Source organism: Taurulus bubalis (genome assembly GCF_910589615.1).
Source record: "Taurulus bubalis genome assembly, chromosome: 1".
In the NCBI taxonomy this organism is placed as follows: Eukaryota; Metazoa; Chordata; class Actinopteri; order Perciformes; family Cottidae; genus Taurulus; species Taurulus bubalis.
In genome coordinates, this window is record NC_136589.1 from 24,514,323 (window position 1) to 24,536,903 (window position 22,581).

Here is a 22,581-nt window from a genome sequence, read left to right on the forward strand (position 1 = left end):
ACACAGGCCGGCTCATGCGGCCTCATCTCACTGCGCCTCATCATCATCATCACCATCACCAGCAGCAGCTGCAGTGTTGGTGGTCTGAGCGGCGGCCGTATTGATTTAGTGATGGCTGCTTCATATGCTGCCGGACAGCGTTAAATGCACATTCTGTGCGATCACGTCGCACATTAATCAGAGGCCGCTTAGAGGCAGGAAGGAAAGGGAGGACGGCGGCTCGGCCAAGGGAAGGACGCAAGGAGATGAAAACCAGAAGGGGAGAAAAATTTATTAAGATGAGAGATTGGGGGTTGAACGTGAGCCGTGAAAAGAAGAGGACGGGGCGCTCTGCGTCAAGTCCAAACGGGGACATTGAGCCAGGGGAAGATGGGCCAACGGCCTTTTGAGGGTACAAGCCGCGTTCATTTTAAGAATGTCAAACCACATATTGGACAGAGAGAGAGTGTGTTTTTTTGTAAAAATGTGTCCTCCTAACGACTGAGTGACAGCCGGTTTGCCCTGCATTGTGGGCCATGTTCACAGGGCCACAGATGGAAGTCTGTGGAGAATCGAACAATGAACACGTATATTTAGATTCAGCAGGGTCACAAGGTCAACCGCCGTGAAGTCAGAGGCCAGCTCTGGTTGTCGTGTTCTCAAGCCCAACGGGCAGAACAGGAAGAGATTCAGCAGTCTTGAATTGTTTCATTTTTACGCGTCAGTGTAAATAAAGAAGTTTAAAATAAATAATAAATAATACAAACACCTGGAAACACTGATGTGGAACCCCGTTTTCAGATTCATCTGAGCAAGGACACGGTCTGACTTTACTTCTGTCAATAGCTGCCAAATGTGTGTGAGAATGTCAAAAGCTGAACATCTCTCTCTCTCACTCCAGGGTGACGGAGGAAGAGTCCACGGCAACCACAATGGAGGCCCTGAAGGCCCGAATCCGAGAGCTGGAGAGGCAGATTCTAAGAGGAGACCGATACAAGTGTCTCATCTGCATGGTGAGTATCACGGTCACGCAGCAGCATGGAGTAGATTAGGGGATTGGTGGGGTTGGTAGTAGAACCCTCCCTCGCAATGAAGGATGCTGTTCTTTGCTCTTGGTTCGAGCCAAACAAGCAGCGCCCTCCTCATACCAGTCACACTCACGGCGCTCTGTCCCAATCCAGAAGCTGGATCCTCCAAATTCTGCTCTGGCAGGCCGAATACACCATAGCTGAACGACAATGCCGGCATGTATCAGAGGCCCTCTCTGAAACGCTGCCTTCATTTGTTACCCTAATTTGTTGTCTGTAGTACACAACCCCTCGCTACACGTTTTTTAATTTATATTTTTTTTTATTTTTATATATATAAAGGAGGCTTCAGGCATCGCTTGTTGCCACGTTGCGCTTCGCAGGATAGCGGTGGTCGTCGATCACTGGTGCATTTGGGGCGGGGGAGTTTCTGCGCAATGGAATCAAGGCATACATTCTTTTGAAGGATCCACAGCCCCCATACAGAAACACATAGCTCAGCACATAGATCATCTGTAATCATTCTGGTCACATATTTCATATTGTTCTCCAAACGGGAAAAAACAACCCCCATTGCCGAATGGAAGTGACCGGATCACAGACCTTTTGTGATTTATTTATTTGTTCTCGTTCCTCCCTTTTGGCAACAGACTCCTCTCAAGCGGGGCGTGCGGGTTCTTGACGTGTTCTTGGAGTGTGCATGTTGGGAGCCGTCTGCGCCTCACTCCCCTGTCTTACGTAGCAGCCCTCTGTACGTGTGTGTGCGAGTGCTTTTCTGCTCTTGCATGGCTTTTTGCGAGTCCAGATGAATGTGTGCCGGGGGCGGGAGCCTCCAGGAGGGACCGCAGGAAAGAGAGGAAAATAAAAACAAGCCGAGCTAAGACACATTCATGGGCAGGCATGCACCCCAGGAAGAGTCACCTAGCAACCAGTGCTGCGTTGTAGAGTGATGATACTGTCAATATTCATGTTCATCAGATACAGAACCCACCACCACTGTCAAAGTTTGTGTTCCCCGCTTTGTGTCAAGAACCCATCCTGTCATCCTCCCAAGCTGCAGTGCGGCGACGCATCCTAAAGGTCGCCGGGTGCCCGAAGTGACAAGGAGGGCAAGGCACAGCGATCGATCACTCACTGCCCTCCCCCCATGGACGCTGGGCTCTCATCCGTCACTGTCCCTCATCTCTCACTCACAATGTTCTCTCTCTCACACACACACACACACACACACACACACACACACACACACACACGTCTTGCTTAATCCGTCTCTGTCCGTCTCGAACTCGTCACCGATCCCCCTCGCGGTGCATCTGACGTAAAAGTCACCGGGGAGGATTTTAAGGGAAGCTGGGAAAACATTTTGAGTTATTAGCCGCTGTCAGCGCACGGGTCGTAACCTCCCAGCGCTCGGGTCGCCGAGGAAGAGGAGGAAACAAGTGGCCTCCTGCTGCAGCCGAGTCGGCTCAGGTTCAGCCTCCGCGCTTTGGTTTGTTTCTCGTCCGTGGATTTCTACTCCCATCTGCTGGTCATTTTAGGCCTGGTTTGGTTTATTCATGAAATAATGTTTTATTTTCTTTTATAATCTTTTCCAAAAAAGAAAAATAAAGAAAAATATGACATGTATGATAAGTAACCAATAATTAGCTTATTTAAACAGGACATAAATCCAAGTCATACACGTAAACTAGCCAGTGACATCATGTTGGGGCTCTCCATTGCCCGTGTCCTCTAGATAATAATCTATGTATTGAAAGTGAACAAGGAGCACTGTAAACGCTCAACACCTTCCTGTATTGTCAATGGAAGTTAAGTGAAACCATGTAAAGCTGCAACGACCAATCAAAGTAATGTTGTGGTTGGATTGCCAAATTATCAGCAGTATTTATTAAAATTAAAAAATTAAAAAAACACAATATATTTCGGTTTTGCACATGACAATTGATAATGTCACATTGGCTTCAGGAAGTGCATTTAATAAAAAAATGTTTTGCCCCGAACAACTTCTCATTTAACTGAAAACGTAATGGACAGATTAACTGAACAGAAATAATCGTGAGTTGTAATTTGAGTTGAACCCCCTCCTGCTCTGAAGTAGGGGGGCTACTTCAGGTCAGTCTTGTTGGCGTCTGAGTCTGTGGGTCATGAAGACGCTTATTACACACATAACATCCCTCCATTTTGCCGTGTCCCGGCAGTAACCAATGGCATCCTCAGCCAAAAGACATGGGTAATTCTACACGCCCGACCTTTTTCTCCCATCGACCTTCAGCAACATAAGCATTCATATTTCTCATTATTTGGCAAAGCAAAGTCAGTGCGAACGCAGTTTGTTCATCCTCTGTCCAAGCTGTACGCACTCCTGTGTGTTTGTGGTTGCGTGTGTGTACGTGCGCGATCAGTACAAGCCCCGCCTCTATGATTAGCTGCCACCTTTCGCCTCCCTACCACCACCCATCCCTCTCCTCACCCACCTCCACCCCTCCCTCCCTCACAGAGGAAGCCTGCAATCCAGTCAGGCGCGGATATCAAGAGCCTAGGGGTGTGGCCAGGGCCCCGGCCACTGGCCAATCAGGTCAGAGAGAGGCAGCCTAAGTCCCTCCCCCTGGGCCTGTACTGCCTGTACAGGGGCCTTGTGATCGGTGGCTACGGCAGCGGCATAAAGAGGCTCCTCCCGCAGCCCTTACGGAGGGTAAGGTTCCCTCCTCCGCTCCTCCCCCTCCCCTCCCTCATCTCTCCGTTCTTTTCGAGAGGAAAAGAATAAAAGGGCGCCCATCGCATTGGGTTCCCTCATGGCTCTCCCTCATCTTCTCCCTCTGCCTGCCTCCCGCCGCCTCTGCTCGTTTGCCTGCCCGATATCGTGTCCGTGTGTGTGACCTGCAGGTTGCCGGTTCAGTTGCCCCCACCCCCCACCCCACCCCACCCAACATGCTGCCTTGCTCAGTGGTTCTGTGGCTGCTGGCTGTGTCGTTTTGATGGTTAGTGGTCTGATGCTGTCGGTCAGGGAACGTGCAGTGTTGTTTCGGTCACCTGTCGTGTGTTTGTAAAAAAATGTGGTGTAATTTCATCATCATCCTCTCGCTCTCTCTTTCTCTCGGTTCCTAGGACTCCTACACGATGCCGCTCACCTCCATCCAGTGCTGGCACGTCCACTGCGAAGAATGCTGGCTCAGGACTCTGGTACGCACAAACTCTTGCACGCACGCACGCACGCACGCACACACACACACACACACACACACACACACACACACACACACACACACACACACAGTCCTCGGTGCTTCAGGGCAGCTCCTCACTGACATGCAGTTATTGCAGCCTCATTTCATAGTCAGTGAGTTTCCCTCTGCAGCCGTGTTTCCCGTGGGGAGAAAGTAAAATGGAATATTCCTCATATGACCTGTTCCTACTCACACACTACACACACGCAATGAACACACTTCCAGTTCTCAGCAAGGGGGAAATGGTTCCCAAAAGGCTTGTTAAAATGTTGGAATAAAGTGGTCAACTCCAACCTCCAATGACTTCTACACAGGGCCCCGGGTCTGCGCGCACACACACACACACACACACACACACACACACAAACGCAGTCGTTTGGTTGGTTATTAGTTATCTTAATGTATTCAGTAGTGTGTAATTAGCTGGTGCTAATGTGGTAAATGGAGCGCAGTGTTTCTGCAGCAGGGAGGGTGAAGAGTCTCCTCATTGGCTGCCTTTGATTTCTTTGCTGTCGTCTACTCTTTTCTTCCTTCGTTGTCGTCTTTTACTCTCTCACCTAACTGTCTCCTTTATTTCCTGTACTAAATATAAACTTGGCTTTTCAACGAGTATTTGTCCCCTCCCCATATTCATAAATGAAAAAATGCAGCCAATCCCCGCCAGAAAGCAGTCACGTTGCCATTGCAGTCAAACAGTTGATGTCGGGTCCCGCCAACATCAGTTCACCCGTTACTGATTTGTACTTGAGACCTTTCTTTGTCGAGAATCAATCGTTGCTATCGGGGCCGGTTAATAAAATACAATAAATCTCCCGCGATTAAATGTTTTGGGTCGTGATCACTGACCGCTAAACTGCAGCACTTGCGAACACCCTGATAGTAAAATGGAGGGGCCTTTAAACTCTAAGCACACCGAAGTACTTCTTAGCTCAGTGGCTCCATCTGAATGCCAGTGTGGTATAGGGGTGGGAATCACCAAATAACAACCTCCAACCTAAACCCGGCGCCGGCCTAGAAAACCATGGGAACTGACTGGAAGAAAAGAGGCATCGCAGAAGAGACGGGTGGAGGACAGTGACGGAGGGACCACCGGGTCGGAATGTGTTGCCTACTATCACCTGCTGCTTTAGTGCAGATGGCACAGCATCAAAGATGTGTGGAGGGGGAGGACCGGGAGAGGTGGTGCTCTGCTGCGAGTTAGGCGAAAGGCGGGTGGGGGCGATATACAGCGTAGTGTCGAGAGATTTTGCATGGCAATATTGTTTCCATACACATCCTTTTAAATAAATGATTGCAGTTGCATATTGAACCTCTTGGTAACAATGTTGTTTTCAGTCCACCAGATGGTGCTGTTTCTTTCTTTTTCATATTTTTCCTAGAGCGGTTGTCGGGGAACTCGGCAGGACAGGACTATGTAGACTGTAATACAAACAGTTTGGTTTGTCAGATGCATGATGCAACGTTTCTGACTTCTTCTTTTTGTTATGATACCGTTTGTCTGACTTGACTGCAATAAAAATAACTGAAGTGAGATGGGGGGGGAAAGGGATACATCAGGACATGTTTAGGACAAGTCATAATAGTCTCGTATCATGACTTAAATATTGTGATAACTTCTAGAGCCATATCCCAGTGAGGACTCTTCAGATGCTTCGTCAGCAGTGAGAAATACAGACGGCATCCTATCTTTCACGAGCAAGCCTGAATCTCAATTCAAATGAAGAGAGTTGCTCTACATTCCAATGTGTATGCATCCGAGGTATCTTGGTAACGTTGCCAACTTTTGTCTCTCCATCCATCACAGGGGAACAAGAAGCTGTGCCCGCAGTGCAACACCATCACCTCACCCGGAGACCTGAGGCGCGTCTACTTGTAAAAGAGCACACGTGCACGCACACACACCTTCCCTTCCTCCCCCTCCTCCTCCTCCCAGCGCCTCTTCGTCGTTCCGATCCATTCCTCCTCCTCGTCCTGGATTTCATTGCCACCCTCAATGAACGCCGTTTGTCTCCCCCCCACCCCCTCTCTCTTGTGACCTGGGTCGCCAGCTCCAAATAGAAAGAAAAAACCCAGAGAGCGAACAGAGACTGTTTCTGAGGCTCCACTGGCTACTTTTTATTTTTTTTGTTGGGAGGTTAAAAACTGAATGACTGAGCAGAGCTCTCCGGCTGGCAGCATGGCCTCCCACCGAAACACAAAAAATAAATAAGGAAAAGTGTGGGGGGGGCTCATTCCCACTGACGTACACGTAACACGGACCGGGTATCGACCACTGGAGGACTGCTAAGTCAGTGGAGGACCCCGACACCCGGCTAAACCCCGCTGAGACCGGGTCGCTTCCTGCTGCTGGAGCTGGATCTGAAAGGAACTTCTTAATACAGAATATAAAGACTTCTCCCCCCCCCCCCCCCCCCCCCCCCGATGGTGCTGGACAACGGGCTCTACCCCGAAGATTCGACAGAAAGCTTCTTTTTTTGTTTTTTGTTATTTCCCTATCCCGGAGAGACAGAAAACTCTGATCTTCATGCTCCATGTTGCTGAAGAAGATTCAAAAAATGGGAAAAAAGGGTGGGGGCCTGTCCACTAAAACTGAGCTTTCAACCAAACTGAGAATAACCTCACAACCTTGAAAAAGGAGTTTGTCACTCCCCCTCCTCCTCTTCCTCCCTTTTGTGGTGTTCTAGTGAAGTAAACCAAAATTTCTCCCCCTCAAGATGCAGTGCAAGCACATGTAATATAGTTCTCTGTATGTTTACAATGTTGGGTGTAAATGACATAGAGATTCTCACACACACACACACACACACACACACACACACACACACACACACACACACACACACACACACACACACACACACACACAAGTATATAATATCAAAGTCCTGTTGTAAGTTGGAAGAGTCTGGGAATGATGTTTGGGGAGAAAAAAATGGCTGGAATAAAAGAAGCCTTCTGTATTTTTAAGAAGAAAAAAAAGATAATTTGAAGATCAGTTATTTCACTGTACAGGAATTAAAAAAAATGTAAGTAATAATAAACTACTCAAGACTAGATGGTCAAGATTTAGGTGGTGTAATTTTTTTTCTACAGAGGTACCCTGAAAGACTGTCAGACAATGAAGCCAGGAGAAATCTTTTGTTAGTTTCACCGGATGGAGAGACTCCACGTTGGCCTCCTTCTTTCACCTCCATCTCCGCTTCCTTGGTTGGAGGGAACGCCACGCTCGGATCACCGTCTAGAGACGTTTTGTTTTCACCCCCTACATGTCTCAAAAGCAAGCTTTTTATTTTCTTTCTCCATCGTTTTTTCACATACTGCTAAAAACGCTGCGGCAAGGTCCCAAAAATGGCGACCCCAGATTCTTTCTAGCTACACTGAGAGAAATCTCTGGAAAAGGAAGTCTCTGGGCCCGAGGCTGAACTGGCAACTTCCAGAACCCGCAGCATTGTCTTTCCCCGCCCACCTCCCTTTTCCCCTTTTACGGCAGCAGCTGCAGCAGCAACCAAGGTGGTGGAGTGCTTTGTGTTTGTAAAACTATGTATTCTGTGACGTCTGTATTGTTGTAAGAAATTATGAAAAAATAAAACTTCTCAAATACAGTGAGTGGTCTGGTTCACACACACGCACTGGGTGGTTGTTAAAATACGAGAAGTGTTCCTGTGTTCACTGAAATAAAGCGGAGGAAGATGGCCTTAATGCAGAAGACGCCTTTTTTGTTCATGTGCATTTTTATTGGTCTTTGTGTGTCATTATTTTTGCTTTGTAGTCTATCTCCATCCATTCTGAAGCGACGTACGAGGCCCACAGTTTAAATGCTGAGCTTTTGTTTTCGTAGAACAAATTAATGTTAAGGTCTTGCACCTTTCTCTATAGCGAGACCAAGCCTTCATGGGGCAAAGAAAGCACAAGTTGATTTCTACTGATGAACCGTTATTTTTTTGTAGCTCTATTCCCTTTTGGCCTTTTAGGTCATTGTGAAGTTGCACATCTTGGTAGTTTGAACGCTGGGCAGGAAATTAGGACAAAGTGCCGCATTATTGCCTTCGCAGATTGGTGACATTTGTACCGAGATTGAAGTCGCAATGTTACAAGATAAGTCATAATATTGCTAAAAAAAAAAGGTTTGACTCCTACAGCGCAAATTCCCAGATAAAGTTAGGGTTTACTCAAAATACCACTAAGTAACTGACGGTAAATCTGAGGCCGGCTATTCCAGTGTTGGTAGATCTCCTGGTACGCCATGTATTGCCTGCTGTGTGCAGTGTGCAAGTAGTTTAATGGGAGGTTGGTGGCAGCATACATACAACTTAATTGCACAGTGTAGAGGGGGCGGTCAAGAGCATGTTTTTTCCGCCAAGGTCCCCTAAAAGGTTAGCGTGGCCATGCCGCTCTCCATTAGGTGAAATAACACCCATGTTTGTGTGTGTGTGTTAGATCAGTGTCGGAGCGAGTCGTTAAGACAAGTGTTGTCAGATGCTAATACGGTTTATTACGAGGGGGGGGTCTTGCTCAAGGATTTTGTGGCCTCCAAGCCCACACTGTTGCCATCATCGGGGGGGGGGGGTTCTCATGATATGAATATTAAAAGACCATTTAATGGAACAGGGGCAAGGACACGTACTAGACGAAACCTGACACGTAACTATAATTTCCCATCACACACACTGACATCTATAGGAGGAACAACACAGACAAACACTACTGTAAACTGAAGCGGGGTCAGTGGGTCAATAAGGTTGATTGTAGCTGCTCCCATGTGTGTGGACCGCAGTGCCTCCCAGAGGACAGTCACCGCTCTCTCTCTCTTCATAAACGGCCACCGAATCCCACTACTGCTATCAAGGCAGTTGTCAGCAGATCGCCAGATGGCATGCTTGTAGAAAAAGGTGCGTGTGCGCGTGCGCGTGTCTGCACACTTTTGTTTAACAATGTTGTATAGAGACCAACCCTGCCAAACATCAGAGCTAGATTAACGCCTGGCGGTAACGTTGCTTCACGAGAATCACAAACGGTCTCCATCATCGCGCTTAGATCTGTGTCCAAGCCCGTTTACCCGGACCAGGGTGGGTGAGGCCTTATGAGACCCCCCCGTAAATGCAGTCAGATGCTAATAAAGTTGCGGTGGAACTTACCGACAACGTTTTGTCAGCGGGAGATGGAGCTCTGCCAAATATTCCGGGAGTTGTGTCGAGTACTGAGTATCTGGACCAGACTACTGCGACGTTGTTGTGTGACATACAATATTGTTGAATAAGCTTAATAAGTACGTTATTTTTAGACAGTGATACTTTTTCATAAAATATCTGTGTCGGTATGTTTTGCAGTGTTACCCGAACTAATGAAAAGGACTTGACAGCTGAATCTGACGCTACTTAGCTTAATTCTTTACGGTTTACGGTTAGCATGTCGTTGGCTAACTCCAGCCTGAGGTGTGATGTCGCTATGTCGCTAAACTGTGGTAACGTTTAGCTGAGGAGGCTTGTTTGGGTTTGTTTTGTGGCTCGTAGGCTCAATTACACGTTGTTAGCTGGTTGCTAGCATGGTGTTAGCTGCATGATTATTTTAATTGGGCGAGGGAGCTGGTTTGGTTTTCAGTGGTTCAAGCCCCCCTGAGTCAATACTTTGTGGAACCGCCTTTTGCTGCAATTACAGCTGCAAGTCTTTTGGGGTATGTCTCTACCAGCTTTGCACATCTAGAGACTGCGATTTTTGCCCATTCTTCTTTGCAAAACAGCTCAAGGTCAGTCAGATTAGATGGAGAGTGTTTGTGAACGGCGGTTTTCAGATCTTGCCACAGATTCTCGATGGGATTTAGGTCTGGACTTTGACTGGGCCATTCTAACACATGAATATGTTTTATTTTAAACCATTCCATTGTAGCCCTGGCTTTATGTTTAGGGTCGTTGTCCTGCTGGAAGGTGAACCTCCGCCCCAGTCTCAAGTCTGTTGCAGACTCCAACAGGTTTTCTTCCCAGATTGCCCTGTTTGGCTCCATCCATCGTCCCATCAGCTCTGACCAACTTCCCTGTCCCTGCTGAAGAGAAGCACCCCCAGAGCATCATGCTACCACCACCATGTTTGACAGTGGGGATGGTGTGTTCAGGGTAATGTGCAGTGTTAGGTTTCCGCCACACATAACGTTTTGCATTTAGGCAAAAAAGTTCAATTTTGGTCTCATCTGACCAGAGCACCTTCTTCCACATGTTTGCTGTGACACTTTGTGTTGGTCTTTCACATAAAATTCCAATAAAATATATTTATGTTTGTGGCGTGTAATGTGACAAAATGTGGAAATGTTCAAGGGGTATGAATACTTTTGCAAGCCACTGTAAGTTTGTATCAAGTCTTACACCGGGGAAATTCTAATTAGTCCTGGCTTCAACATGTTTGCAGCACACGTTCCAAATCTGCATATTAGACACTTGTCTTGACAAATCCACGGCGGTTGTAAAGTAGAGCCTGGATTTATTGAGAAGAAGTATTTTGCCGGTTGCAAAGTCAGTTAGTATGGCAAAACATGTACACAATTTGAGTTGCAGTGGCAAAAGTGTATGGCATCTGAACATTTAATCACTTATGATACCACTCATCCAATAAGTGTATTCGGCAAAATGTTGTGAGTCACACTATGTAATGCAAATAGAACATATGCTGTGGTTTAACCATTAGAAAACAAGTAATTCAAAGTGAAGAATATTCATCAAAACTATTTTCTTTTTACAAAGTGGCCTATTGTGTGTGTGTGTGTGTGTGTGTGTGTGTGTGTGTGTGTGTGTGCGTGCGCGTGCGCGTGCGTGCGTGTGTGCGTGTTTAGCTCCAGGTTGGGTGCCAGAGGTATGAGGAAATCTATCTAAGTGGCGCCTCCAGAAAAAGGCCGGAAATTGAACCAGTTGACAGAAGAACCTCCTGAAGGCTGCTTCAGAGTCATTAAGGCCATTTAGCTCATCAGCTGGCTCCACCCAAAACCACAGGCTCAGTTCCCATGGTCTTTGGAGTCCTGTTGCATGTGCGAGCTGAGCAAAAAAAACTGTAGTTACATTGCGAAAGTATAGAAAATGTGGCTGAGGGAATTGTGCAACAAATGGTTTACCACCAACAAATACAATTGGTCCCATTTAGACCATGCACAAATTTAAATCAATACGGAGAATGCTTTAGTCACAAGAACAACAAGAACATCCACAGTAAACCAGTGATGCACATCCTCAACACTCAACACATACACTTGTACTCGTAAATGTTGGTGATTCTGCTTGAACACTTTACGGAAGTCATGCTTTGATTCGAATACTTTTGCTTGTAGCTTGTGAGTATTTTGACAATGTGGTATTGCTACTTTTTCTCAAGTGAAGATGTTGTCCGTCACTGCAGTATGCATGCAGTATTCACCTAATTCAACATTCAAGTTAAGTAAAAGTGGTTTTGTCTTCATTAATTTACTCATATCAAATGTAATATATTATAGATTAGTTTGAATTACTTCATTGTAATCTCAGTAATACTTTACAGTATTGCAGTGTGTTCCCACCTTTGCAGAGGGAACCGGTCGTCCTGCAGTGACACTAAATCTCCACAGGGTGACAGTGTTGGATCTCAAACTGCCTCTTTTTAACATTTAACTTGATGAAATATGTGATATTTTCCATTCCCATTTTAGTTTTTTTCTTGCTCAAGGGTGGCTAGACATGTGCCAAAATTCAAGATCAGTGATGTCTGACATTGAGCGTTGGAAGCTCTGCCGCAATGTCAAACTTTCAGAATGCAGCGTCGTTGATATAAATGTACGCTGAAGCCTAAAGTAGCAATACAAGTATCCGATATGACAAAACATGACGGAGCGAGCGGAGAGAAAAGACGAGGAGCGAGGTCACCTCATCCGTTTTAGCTGCTCCTTCTGTCCCCTTCACCACTCCTCCTTTCATCTTGGCAAGCCCCCCAGGGGGAGAACACTGGCCCACTGTGTGTGTGTGTGTGTGTGTGTGTGTGTGTGTGTGTGTGTGTGTGTGTGTGTGTGTGTGTGTGTGTGTGTGTGTGAGAGTTAGGGAAAAGAGGCTGTGTCGGGGGCTGGGTTCTTGAGGTCTTGCCACAAGATCCCCATATCTTGAAAGGGGGAGATGACAACATGAAATACTGGTGAAAAGGAGTAACAGCGGTGTGTGGAACACGAGTATGTGAGTGTTGAGTTGCCCCTCCCCCCCCCCCCCCCCCCCTTCCATTCTTTTCTTCTATCCTATCTATTAATTTTGAAAAGCTTTGGGCCTTCTATTTTACTTGACTCCCTCCTTATGCACCTGATGACCCGCGGATGTTTTATTCTGGAAAATAGTTCCTTTTGGTTTTGCATCAGAATCGGGGATCATCACCACCGAGTGAACTGGTCTGGCAGTGGTATGAAGGACTCGCCTTAGTAGTTAACACTATTACCAGCCATGAAAATAATTAAAACAATTTTGGGTTCCAAGGGACCCCCGAGGGCACAAGTGCACAACATTCATTAATATGAAATTATTATAGTAGGTCCAATATGGAAGATGAGGATTTATGTCTGATTTATGTTTGATTTCTGTCCGTGTTTTCTGTCCTTGTCTGTTGATTGTTCGTATAGTTGGTTGTAATGCTGTTATGTTTTTTTTTTTTTTTTTTTGTGTCTAGTTTGAGGTAATGTGTAACATGTATAAACTATAAAAAATATATATAACAATTAGCAGAGTGCAGACCGATCCCCAGACCTCATTTTTTGGGAGTGAGAGTGAGAGGAAGAGTGAGCATGAAGATGGTCACTCTGACCTCAGCTAGACAGATAGATAGATAGATAGATAGATAGATAGATAGATAGATAGATAGATAGATAGATAGATAGATAGATAGATACTAAATATTCTGATTCCGAAAAATACAAACGACCATACTGAGTGAGATCAACCTTTTAAAAACCCACCTATTCTCAGGCCCTTTCCTCAAAAATTGCATACCCAAACTAAAAAGGGTGTATCTATGCAACCACTAGAGCTATTTGAATAATTTGCATGTTATAATAAAAGGCTACACATGTGCGATTTTGTTCAGATGTGTAAATATCAGTCTCTATGTTACTGGTTAAGAGTAACTGAAGATGACACACAGAAAAAAATTAAAAGTTTTCTGGTTCGCCTAGCACTTTTCAGGATGATTATTTCTTTGAAATGATGCAGCTGTAAGGTCCAACTCTAATCCAAATCATAGCACAATATGTGAACATTCTCTCTGCAAAGGTTGACTTTGATGAAGTGAAGCAGAACAAAGTTAGAGAGGGTTTAGTACAGAGAAAATTCAGGCGAGGACTGTGACGTTTGCATTTTTTCATGCACCAAACCATATATTTCAGTTCAATACATCCAAATACAGCAGTTTTGGACTTTTGTTCATAAAACGAGCCATGACTTAGAGTTTTTCATAACAATCGCTCAGTCTGCCCCCCCTACACCTAACCAAATTATAAACCTAATATCCACAACCGGCCCAAAAACCCCACATTTCAGGGCGCTTCACACGCACAGGTGTGTCATGACACGACTTGTGGTTGGTGCTGTTTATTGTCTGTCGCCTTCGCCATCGTCGCCGCACACACAGCTCAAAGCACACACGGTGTTTAATGCGCCGCATGCAAATTCAAAAACTCACATCCTGCTCCGCCGTAAAAGTCAAATAAGCGAGGCATGACCTGTGTTCACTGCTTGATCCTAAGCTAGTGTCCACATGTCAACGCTTGGCCGCGCGGCGTGAACAGAAGAAAGGCCGTTGACAATAACCGTTGACAATAACAGGGGCGAGGCGACAGATGAGCATGCAGGGCATCGTGACAGTCGGTTGAAGTTCGCGCTCACCCTGAACTCCGTTAAGGGTTTGAACAGGTGTTAATTCATCATGTGGGGACGGGAAGAAGATTGTCAAGATTGTCAATGCAAACCGGCTGATAGCTGTACTTCCTGATATCATAAAACGAAGCGCTTCTCAACAACGTCAAAATTCCCTGAACCATTTTCAAAGGTGAGACTAAAATTGGATTTTCATCTGAACTTTTAATCATACACGGATGTCTTGCAGTGAAAACAGTTTGAAATAATTTCGGCGTAACACGTGAGGTGCCATCAGGCCTGTTTGCAGGCGCGACTAATCTCTCCAAAGCCCGACTGTAAGGTAATGATAGGGTTTGTTTGTATGGTGCTTTCTGTAATCCCTAAGAGCTCAAGTAAAGATCAACAAAAGGTGATAGACAACACACACACACACACACACACACACACACTCACACTCACGCACACACACGCACACGCACACACACACACACGCTGTGTGGAAGGAGGGGCTTCCTGGTTGTAGGTCTATTTGAACAGGCTATTTGTCACGTGTCGGTATGTGTCCGTTCAGGCTCTCAAATGAGAAAAAATATGAGCGTAAAATACAATTATGATGAAGTGAAGATACTTGTTGTAGTTGGTACGGCAGCGTTTCTTTTGTCTTTTAGTGTCCTTTTGGTGCTTCGCAGGCACCTCTTGTCATCAATATCTCTGACGCTCGGGATGATGGGTACCAATGACTCTATATAACAGAGGTCTCCTGTGCTAACTTTAGTCCATCCCAGATTGATCATCTTGCCAATGGTGCTACTGGCTCACTGAAAATGACACTGGACCCGATAGCCCCTCTAAAAAAGAAGATGTCTGTCTGGAGCCGGTCCTGTCTACTGCCTCCTGCCTCCTGCCTCCTGCCTCCTACCTCCTGTCATGGTGGCCCTGCTGATGCCCCTCCTCTCTATCCCCTTCTGCTGACATGGATTGTGGTTATCTGGATCGTGATCCATGCCTACTACTCATTATATGAATAATTTCATAATGTCATATTCATTGAATGTGCTGTAACTCTGTTACGTTGTTAATTCTGTACACGTGACATCTATTGCTTCTGTCCATCTGGGGAGAGGGATCCTCCCTTTTTTCCCTGTGAAAGGGTTTTTCAGTTTTCCTGATCTAATGTGAGTTCCTGAGGATGTTGTATGTGTACAGATTGTAAAGCCCTCAGAGGCAAATTTGTGATTTTTGGCTATACAAAATAAAGTGAATTGAATTGAATGATGTCCTGGGCCCGTGCACATCCAATGTCAGTTTGTAATGTTTCCAGTCAGGATGTTTTCTGTTGCTCCTCTGTAAAAGTTAACAAGAACTTATCACAGGAAGTTTGACCCTCTTATACTTCGTTCACACCGGACGCGGCGCGAATTTGACGCGGCTCGTTTACCGCTGTAGTTTACTCGCTCGACAATAAAAGGGTGTTCACACCGAAGGCAGCGCGAATATTCGCGCCACGTCAAAGGGGGCGTGGCTTATCTCTGTTGCTTCTCTCCATGAAAAGATCTTTCATTTACGCTATCGACCATGGAATAAATGACTACTAGTTCTGCTTTATACTTGTTGTGGAAGTCCCAAACATGTCGGAACATGAAACGCCCTCGTATTTGGGTTCATAACATCATTCGTAGCGGCACACAGCTCGGTGAATTTCACCGACTCCTCCAGAAACTACGTCTGGCTTATCTCCGTAAAACGGATACCGCTTCCTTAATCCACCATGGAAATAACCACTAGTTCTGGTTTATACTTGTTGTGTAAATTCCACATATGTCGGAACATCAAACTCCATGGTGTCTGGGTTCATAATATTATCCGTAGTCCCACAACAGCGTCTCAATGACGGCCGCTACCAGCGCTGGTTCAGGCGGAGCAGCAGCAGTTTCATTCAGGAACGGCAAGATGGCGGTGATGACGGGAGGAGCTTCTCAACGCTGATTCTCAACGCTGATTGGCTGATGCAACTTTGCGTCACGTGATTTCTCCGCCGGAGTTGGGATAAATCAACTCGCGCAAATTCGCGCCGCGTCCTTCGCTCTGTTCGCCTCGCGTACAAGAAAACGCTTTTTTTTCATTGACTTTGCATGTAATCTGGTTCGCGCCGCGTCCGGTGTGAACGCAGCATTAGATTTCCTTGAGAAAAAGGACAATTTTTGTGATTTTTTTCTAACAGAATGGAGATGTGAGACTTCAAACTGTTCACGTGCACCCCGTCAGCGCTATTGATGTATTGATTTCTGTTGTAAACGCTCGTTGTGCAACGTTGCGTCAAGGTTGAGTCCGAATCACGACAGTTAATAATACAAACAACTGTGGTCTTTCTGGGACTCAAACTCTAAAGGGAGAAAAATATGTATTTATATTAAAAACTAAATATTCTTGCACATTTTTAGGAGCTCACTACAAAATGACACTTTTCCACACATTGGTCCGTAAAAGGACACGTCTACAACCCGGATGCTTGGTGGTTTCACGGCTAAAACATCCTGTGGAACCAGGACGGGTCGTCGTTTTGAAGAGGGAGGACGTTCCAGGATATCCTGCAGCGTTCAGCCGGTGTTTGTAAACCAAGCATTACTGTATAGATAGACGGACGTTTACACAGTGGCCCCCTCACTCATTGTGGATTACTTCACGGTAATCAGATGGTAACACTTATAACTGACAGCCTCTAATCCATGTCATAATCCCATGGTTAATACGAGAGTTTGTCAAAGGGGAAGAGTCTACGTGTGGCTGTTATTGCTGTTAAGATGTTCACAGGCAGAGTGGGACACTTTGTGTTTATACTCAAACAAACAGTGAGACAATGCTCTGTTAGCCGAGGCTTAGCACAGACGGGAGTTATGGTCCTGCTGATTTAGCATGCGCACACACCCGCGGACACACAGAGGTCCATTGAGGGTTTAAGGGCCGGCACAGTGGCCTTAAGAGTGGATTGTAAGGCATATTTTAAAACGACTTTAAAAAACTACAACCCCTAACCCTTTTAAAAACGTCAACAGCCCCTGTCCCCTATACTTAACAGGAAGGTCAGAGGTCACACTCACCCGATCTGGTGTAATTCTGTGTGTTTCTCACAAAACAGCTCAGCTTGCCCATGCGTACCGAAAAGAAGTGCAGAGTCAGATCCTTGTTTCGGTGGACATTTTAATTTGAATACAAGTTTGGGTATTTTGCATAATGACCCATGAGGCTTCTAAAGGTCACATACACACGGACAAACACCAACATTTTGGTGTGTGCACAATCAAGTGTGTGTGCAGGCTGTAGCTGTTTGCTCTCTCAAGGTAACTGCCGGGTTTTTGTGCATTCCCATCTTTTTAAGTGTGGAGATCAAAGGGTTATCTCTTTGTATCAGAAAATGTACTTTTTTAATATCATAGATAATGTGTAGACAGCTGTGTGTTGGTGTTTCTATATATAAATCGGATTGTCTCTTTCTCTTTGGCAATTTCCTCTTTGGATCATTTTGTCCGTTTGTTGCCAAGTTTTGGGAACAAAGGTAGTGGTGTGTTTTTCAGAGTAACTGTCATGTGGTCGTCAGTGCAACCTGTGTTGACAGGGAGATCCTTCAGGAACGGCTCATTATAGCGAAAGAAAAGAAAAGTAAAGAAAAAAAAACTTACACCTTACAGGTGTTACTTAGCTTGAACTTTTGTCAGTATTCAATTCAACAGCATCACAAACTCAATCCTCAAATTATCATACATTTAAATCCACAAAACACCTCTCAACATGTTTTTTTTCTTCCATTGTTTTGATGCATGGTTTTTTTACATCACCAATTGTGGGAAATCATTTTTACAGAAATACATACATTCAGTTAGATTGAACTCCATGAACTCTGTAATTGCTGTTCATGGTTTTGGCCTCATATATATCTAGTCACCTTTGATACAAATGAAGCACACACTTGCTGCATTTCATCACAGCAAGATCACACAAACCGAGGAGGGAAGAACACTCGGAAACGGAAAAAATACAAGAATGTGTGTATGTGTGTGTGATTGTTTTACATGTTTTGTCGGGACTTATACATTAGTTTACACAGTAACATTGAGGTAACTTCTTTATGGGGAAAAAATGCACATCCCCATAATGTATACGATTACGTTTTAGGGTGAGTGCCTTTGGTTTGAGTCAGGATTAGGCTGGTAGTAGTTATGGTAAGGGTACGTCAAAAGTGAATGAAAGCAAGTCAATGTGATGTCCCCAAAAGTCATGAAAACACGACTGTGTGTGTGGGGAGTTGGCGTTCCACAGAGAAGGGGGTGAGATGAGGGATGAATGAGAAGGCCAGAGGAGAGCCGTCTGTCTATCTGTGCTGTGTAGCTGAATAGACGAGAGCCGGCGTCGCCTCAGGCTCGACCTGACAGGCTGGCTGACTGCCGACCTGCACATCATTCTTTGGCTGACTGTACTCACCTGTTCAAATATATCCCTGAACAGAGGAGGGTGGGGGACGGGGAGAGGAGTTAGGGGTCACCAATCACCTTTGGTAGAAAGTCACCAATCACCTTGGGTTGCGTCAGGCGAGCTTGTTCCACCATCTCGCCTTCGTTTGAATGTCTTCACAACCTGTCCTCACAAGCCCTGGATTATTTTTCTCTCATTCAGAAGTAGTTTGAAAAGCATTCTGGTCATACAATTAGCACGATAAGTACAACACTACTCTTATCTGGCGGCTCCTGCTGCGGCTGACGCAGATCTTTCTTTCTGGCAGCAGACTAAAACACAGAGATAAGCCAGCGCTAAGGAAGTAGTGCAGTTCCAGCTACGGAGAGTGAATATGGGCCCCAGTTTTTTTTTTCAAGGCTCGCAAGAATAAGTCGTTATGTTTCTTAATCAGCAAATCTTATGATAAGACAAGTAAATTGATCCTATAAATAAGGTGAAACAATTCATTCCTCTGTGCCCCAGAGCTCCGTTGTTAAAGGTCTGTTGTTGACGTGTTCCTTCACCATGAACGTGGGCTTTGTAGTTCATTTTGAGTCCCACAAAAAAAAAATGCACTTTCCTTTTCCGCTGCGTGACGGTGGCCAACTGTTTTAAGCGATGAAACCTTATTTTCCTCAGATCAGAGGAGGCGATGTCCACACACACGTTTGATTGACAGGTGATCGTTGGGGAGTATAGGGTGGGAGTGCGGAAGACTGAACTAAATTAAACCTCAAAGGGACCTCCGATTACTAGAGAGAAAGAAAAGCCTATTTTATTAATAAAGCTCCATCAATATTTATATGAAAAATATTACTGACGTGATACACATTAACATGGCTGTTTATCCTATAAAAAAAAAGAAGCCATCTTAGACTTTTCTCTTGAGAGGAGTTTAAGGTGAAAATTGTGCGACTGGCAATACAAAGTAATAAAATGGATCCTCTTTGATCCCTTTATAGTTGATTTGATTTGATCTTTGCAAATATTACTCTTGGTAGTGTTTTTTTCTTTTTTTTGCATAATGAGCTGCTATTATCCATCCAGCTATAAACTGCACATGAACGGACGCAAATCTATCTATCAAAACACAAGAAACAGTGACATTTCTAAAAAACAAAAACAAAAGGAGAGGTGCAATTCTATTGGCTCCTCCAGATTTAGAAACACATTTCCCTTTCCGTTAACCTCCAAACACAACGAGATGTTTTCTCCCAATCTTCTCAGTCGCCCTCTTCCTCCCCTTCTTCTATCCATCTTCCCCTCAGCTCTCTCTCCCTCCCCAGTTGGCCGCGCCGCGCATCGTGCAGAGGGATTTTGATGTTGTGCCAGACAATGGACAATTTGGGTGATTTCCTGTGCGCCAGTGTCATATGATTTTGTCCCAAGGCAGTGCTGTTCCGGGGCCTTTTGTCTGGCAGGCCTGAGCCGTGGAAGTCAGACTTCCCTCTTTCTCCCTTTCTCTTTTCATGTGGCCTGTGTGAATGAGCCGCGTCCACAGCTATTGTGGCGTGATTTAGTGATTTAGCCATTGGATCCAGTGACCGAGGGTTTGACGTGCAGTGTTAACTGTGTATTTGATACTTCCAGCTAGGTCTTTCACAGGGATAGTCTCTCCACATTGGTTAGACTCGTACATTGTGGGAAACAATCACTTTTGTTGTGTTGAATAATGGAGGTTTTTAGAAAGGGTATTCATGTTCCTGTGCCATCAGATGGGTTTAATGTTTAAGTTGCATTAAAAATGATTGCGCTGTAATCCTCCCTTTGATTTCAGTGGCGTCCTCGCTTTCAGCTTTTTCTTCTCCCCTCAAAGTTCAGATTAAGTCAGTTTAAGACGAGCGTGTTATTCATGCAACGCCATCTTCCTATGTTCGTTTTTTAGCGGATGATGCCCGTGTGGAGCTGACATGTCAGATGTTTGCATGAAATGCCAAGTGCTAAACTGGACGGACAGGGATGGTTGAAATGATCGTAATCAGGAAATGTCAGCCGTACTTTAGGGATTCTTTCTGCTCCAGCATGTTCCTCACCCGAGGATATGAAAGGAGGCATCAGCACGCACGAATTTGAGAACCGGGCCTCAAATCCCAACTGCTGTCCATTCAGATAGAACAGCTGGGAGGAGGTGTGATCGCATGCATGACTACACAGTCTATACTTGAGAAACGAACGAGGTTGTGCTCGATGTCTCACCAAAGCGTCCCCTTTTTTTTCCTTCAGGACTAGAGACCTTTTTGAGGAGCTTGTTGCACTTCAACCACAGGGACCAGTGTCTAAATTAAGTTCAGGGGGAATTTTCCGGGGACATTTTAAACCCCCCTCCCCACCACCAAAAAAAGGTTTGGGCGGCACCACTCTTTGAAAGTACAAGTACATTCGGGGTTGGGTTTGCAGGGATGACCGTCAAACACTCACAGCACTGCTGCTTTAACTCGTGTAGCACTTAATTTGTAAAACAAGGAAGGGGGGAGCGTTTCTCTTTTGTTTTATAACACAAAATGAAAGTTGAGCATTGCTCTTGGCTACTGGTTATCAGATTTTTAGACCGCTATGGAAACTCAGACAACAGTGGGCTGCTGCAGGAACCTTTCATTGAAAAGTAGTCCCTGGACTAAAATGACAAGGAACTTCTTGGTGGAAAGGGATAAACCAGCCGCAGGGCAGAGCGGAAATAGTTGTTTGTTTGATTTGTTGAGGAAGGCGACAAAAATTGTTTGCAATTGTTCTAACCTGCAATTAAAAGGGCTGCGTGGGTGAGGGCATTGTTTAGGTGAAGTACAGGTGAAGCAGTGCGATACAATCCAGGAAGTCCAGTTTGAGTAAGAGATCTGTGAGTTTGAGCGCTTATCAGATGCCAAAACAAATATCACTATGAAGGATGTTACGACTCCGGAAAGCTACGAGCCAGATCACTTGGCACGCCATTCGCATTACAAGGTAATCTGCCAGGAATGTTGCAGGTGTTTGACTGGCAAACGCCGCACCTTGCAGGATAGCATTGCTTTGTTGTGGAAGAAGTTCAACTTTTGTGCTGGATTGCCTTGTGTTGGCAACCTCCGTTGTGTCAATGCAGGGGTCTCGTTCCAATAAATGAAGGGTCTTTTTGCCTGGCTGATGGTGGTTAGAACGTGGCCTCAGACAATCTCGTACCATTTTTCCCACCAAAGTTGGCATGTGTTCAGGTTTTCAAATACGGGAAAAGCAGTTAGAAAATGGGCAATGGACTGGCCGGTCGCATACTTTTCCACCTGGGCTAAAGGTTGAACAGACATTTTGGAGGTCGAAGGTGAAGGTTATTGTGACCTCACGTCCATCCTGTTCTCGTGATACCTCCTCAACGACTTGTGCCAACCTCTTAAAACTTGGCACAGATGTTTACTTGGACTCAAGGATGAACTGATTCGATTTTAGTGGTCAAAAGTCAAAGGTCAAAGACACTGTGACCTAACGTCCATCCCATTCTTGTGAAAGTGATATCTCAGAAACACCTTGAAAGGAAAGCACTTGCATTCAAGGTTCGATTGATTAGAATTTGGTGGTCAAAGGTCACCGTGACCTCACAACACATGTTTGGTCATGAATCCATGTTGACAAATTCACACATAGGTCTAATTTGATTAATTGCTGAAGTGACATATGTAGTACAGACATGAACGTTAACTGGCTTTACAACCACTTAGTTTTGAGCATACAGACTTCCATAATGTACTTTTAGTTACCAGGATGATCTTCTTTGTAAATACAGTTCGTGGTTCAGAGAGCACTCCTGCAGTTGCAGAAGAAACCGACAACCATTAACCAAAATGTGGAACTCGGTCCGTCTCGGTCCTGCCTTTCCTAAATTGTCTCTGGCTTCCTGGAAGAAGGATCCTGCCGTGGATAAGCAGACTGACAGGTTCAGCCACCTGTTTGTCCTCACTTTGCAGTGCTTTGTAATAGAAAGTTAAAAAAAGAAAAAGAAAGAAAGGGAGTCTTGCTGGAAGTGTCGTCAAGGATTTGGCACTTAGCATTCAAACACTG

General features: G+C 45.3%; 1 protein-coding gene across 3 annotated transcripts in view; it reads left to right on the forward strand.

The window, feature by feature from the left end:
• Positions 1-7,285, forward strand: part of rnf220a (ring finger protein 220a) — a gene marked incomplete at its 5' end in the record, with an annotated part of 142,949 nt that extends 135,664 nt beyond the window's left edge. For 2 of the 3 annotated variants that reach the window (XM_079217437.1, XM_079217438.1), the window contains 3 exons: positions 881-992; positions 4,113-4,187; positions 6,036-7,285. In XM_079217437.1, coding sequence (XP_079073563.1) covers positions 881-992; positions 4,113-4,187; positions 6,036-6,107 — 259 coding nt within the window. In that variant the 3' untranslated portion in view covers positions 6,108-7,285. Of the gene's footprint in view, positions 1-880; positions 993-3,504; positions 3,700-4,112; positions 4,188-6,035 lie in introns of all 3 variants that reach the window. The other variant, XM_079217436.1, reaches the window with a different exon arrangement.
• Between the last annotated feature and the right edge of the window lie 15,296 nt (positions 7,286-22,581).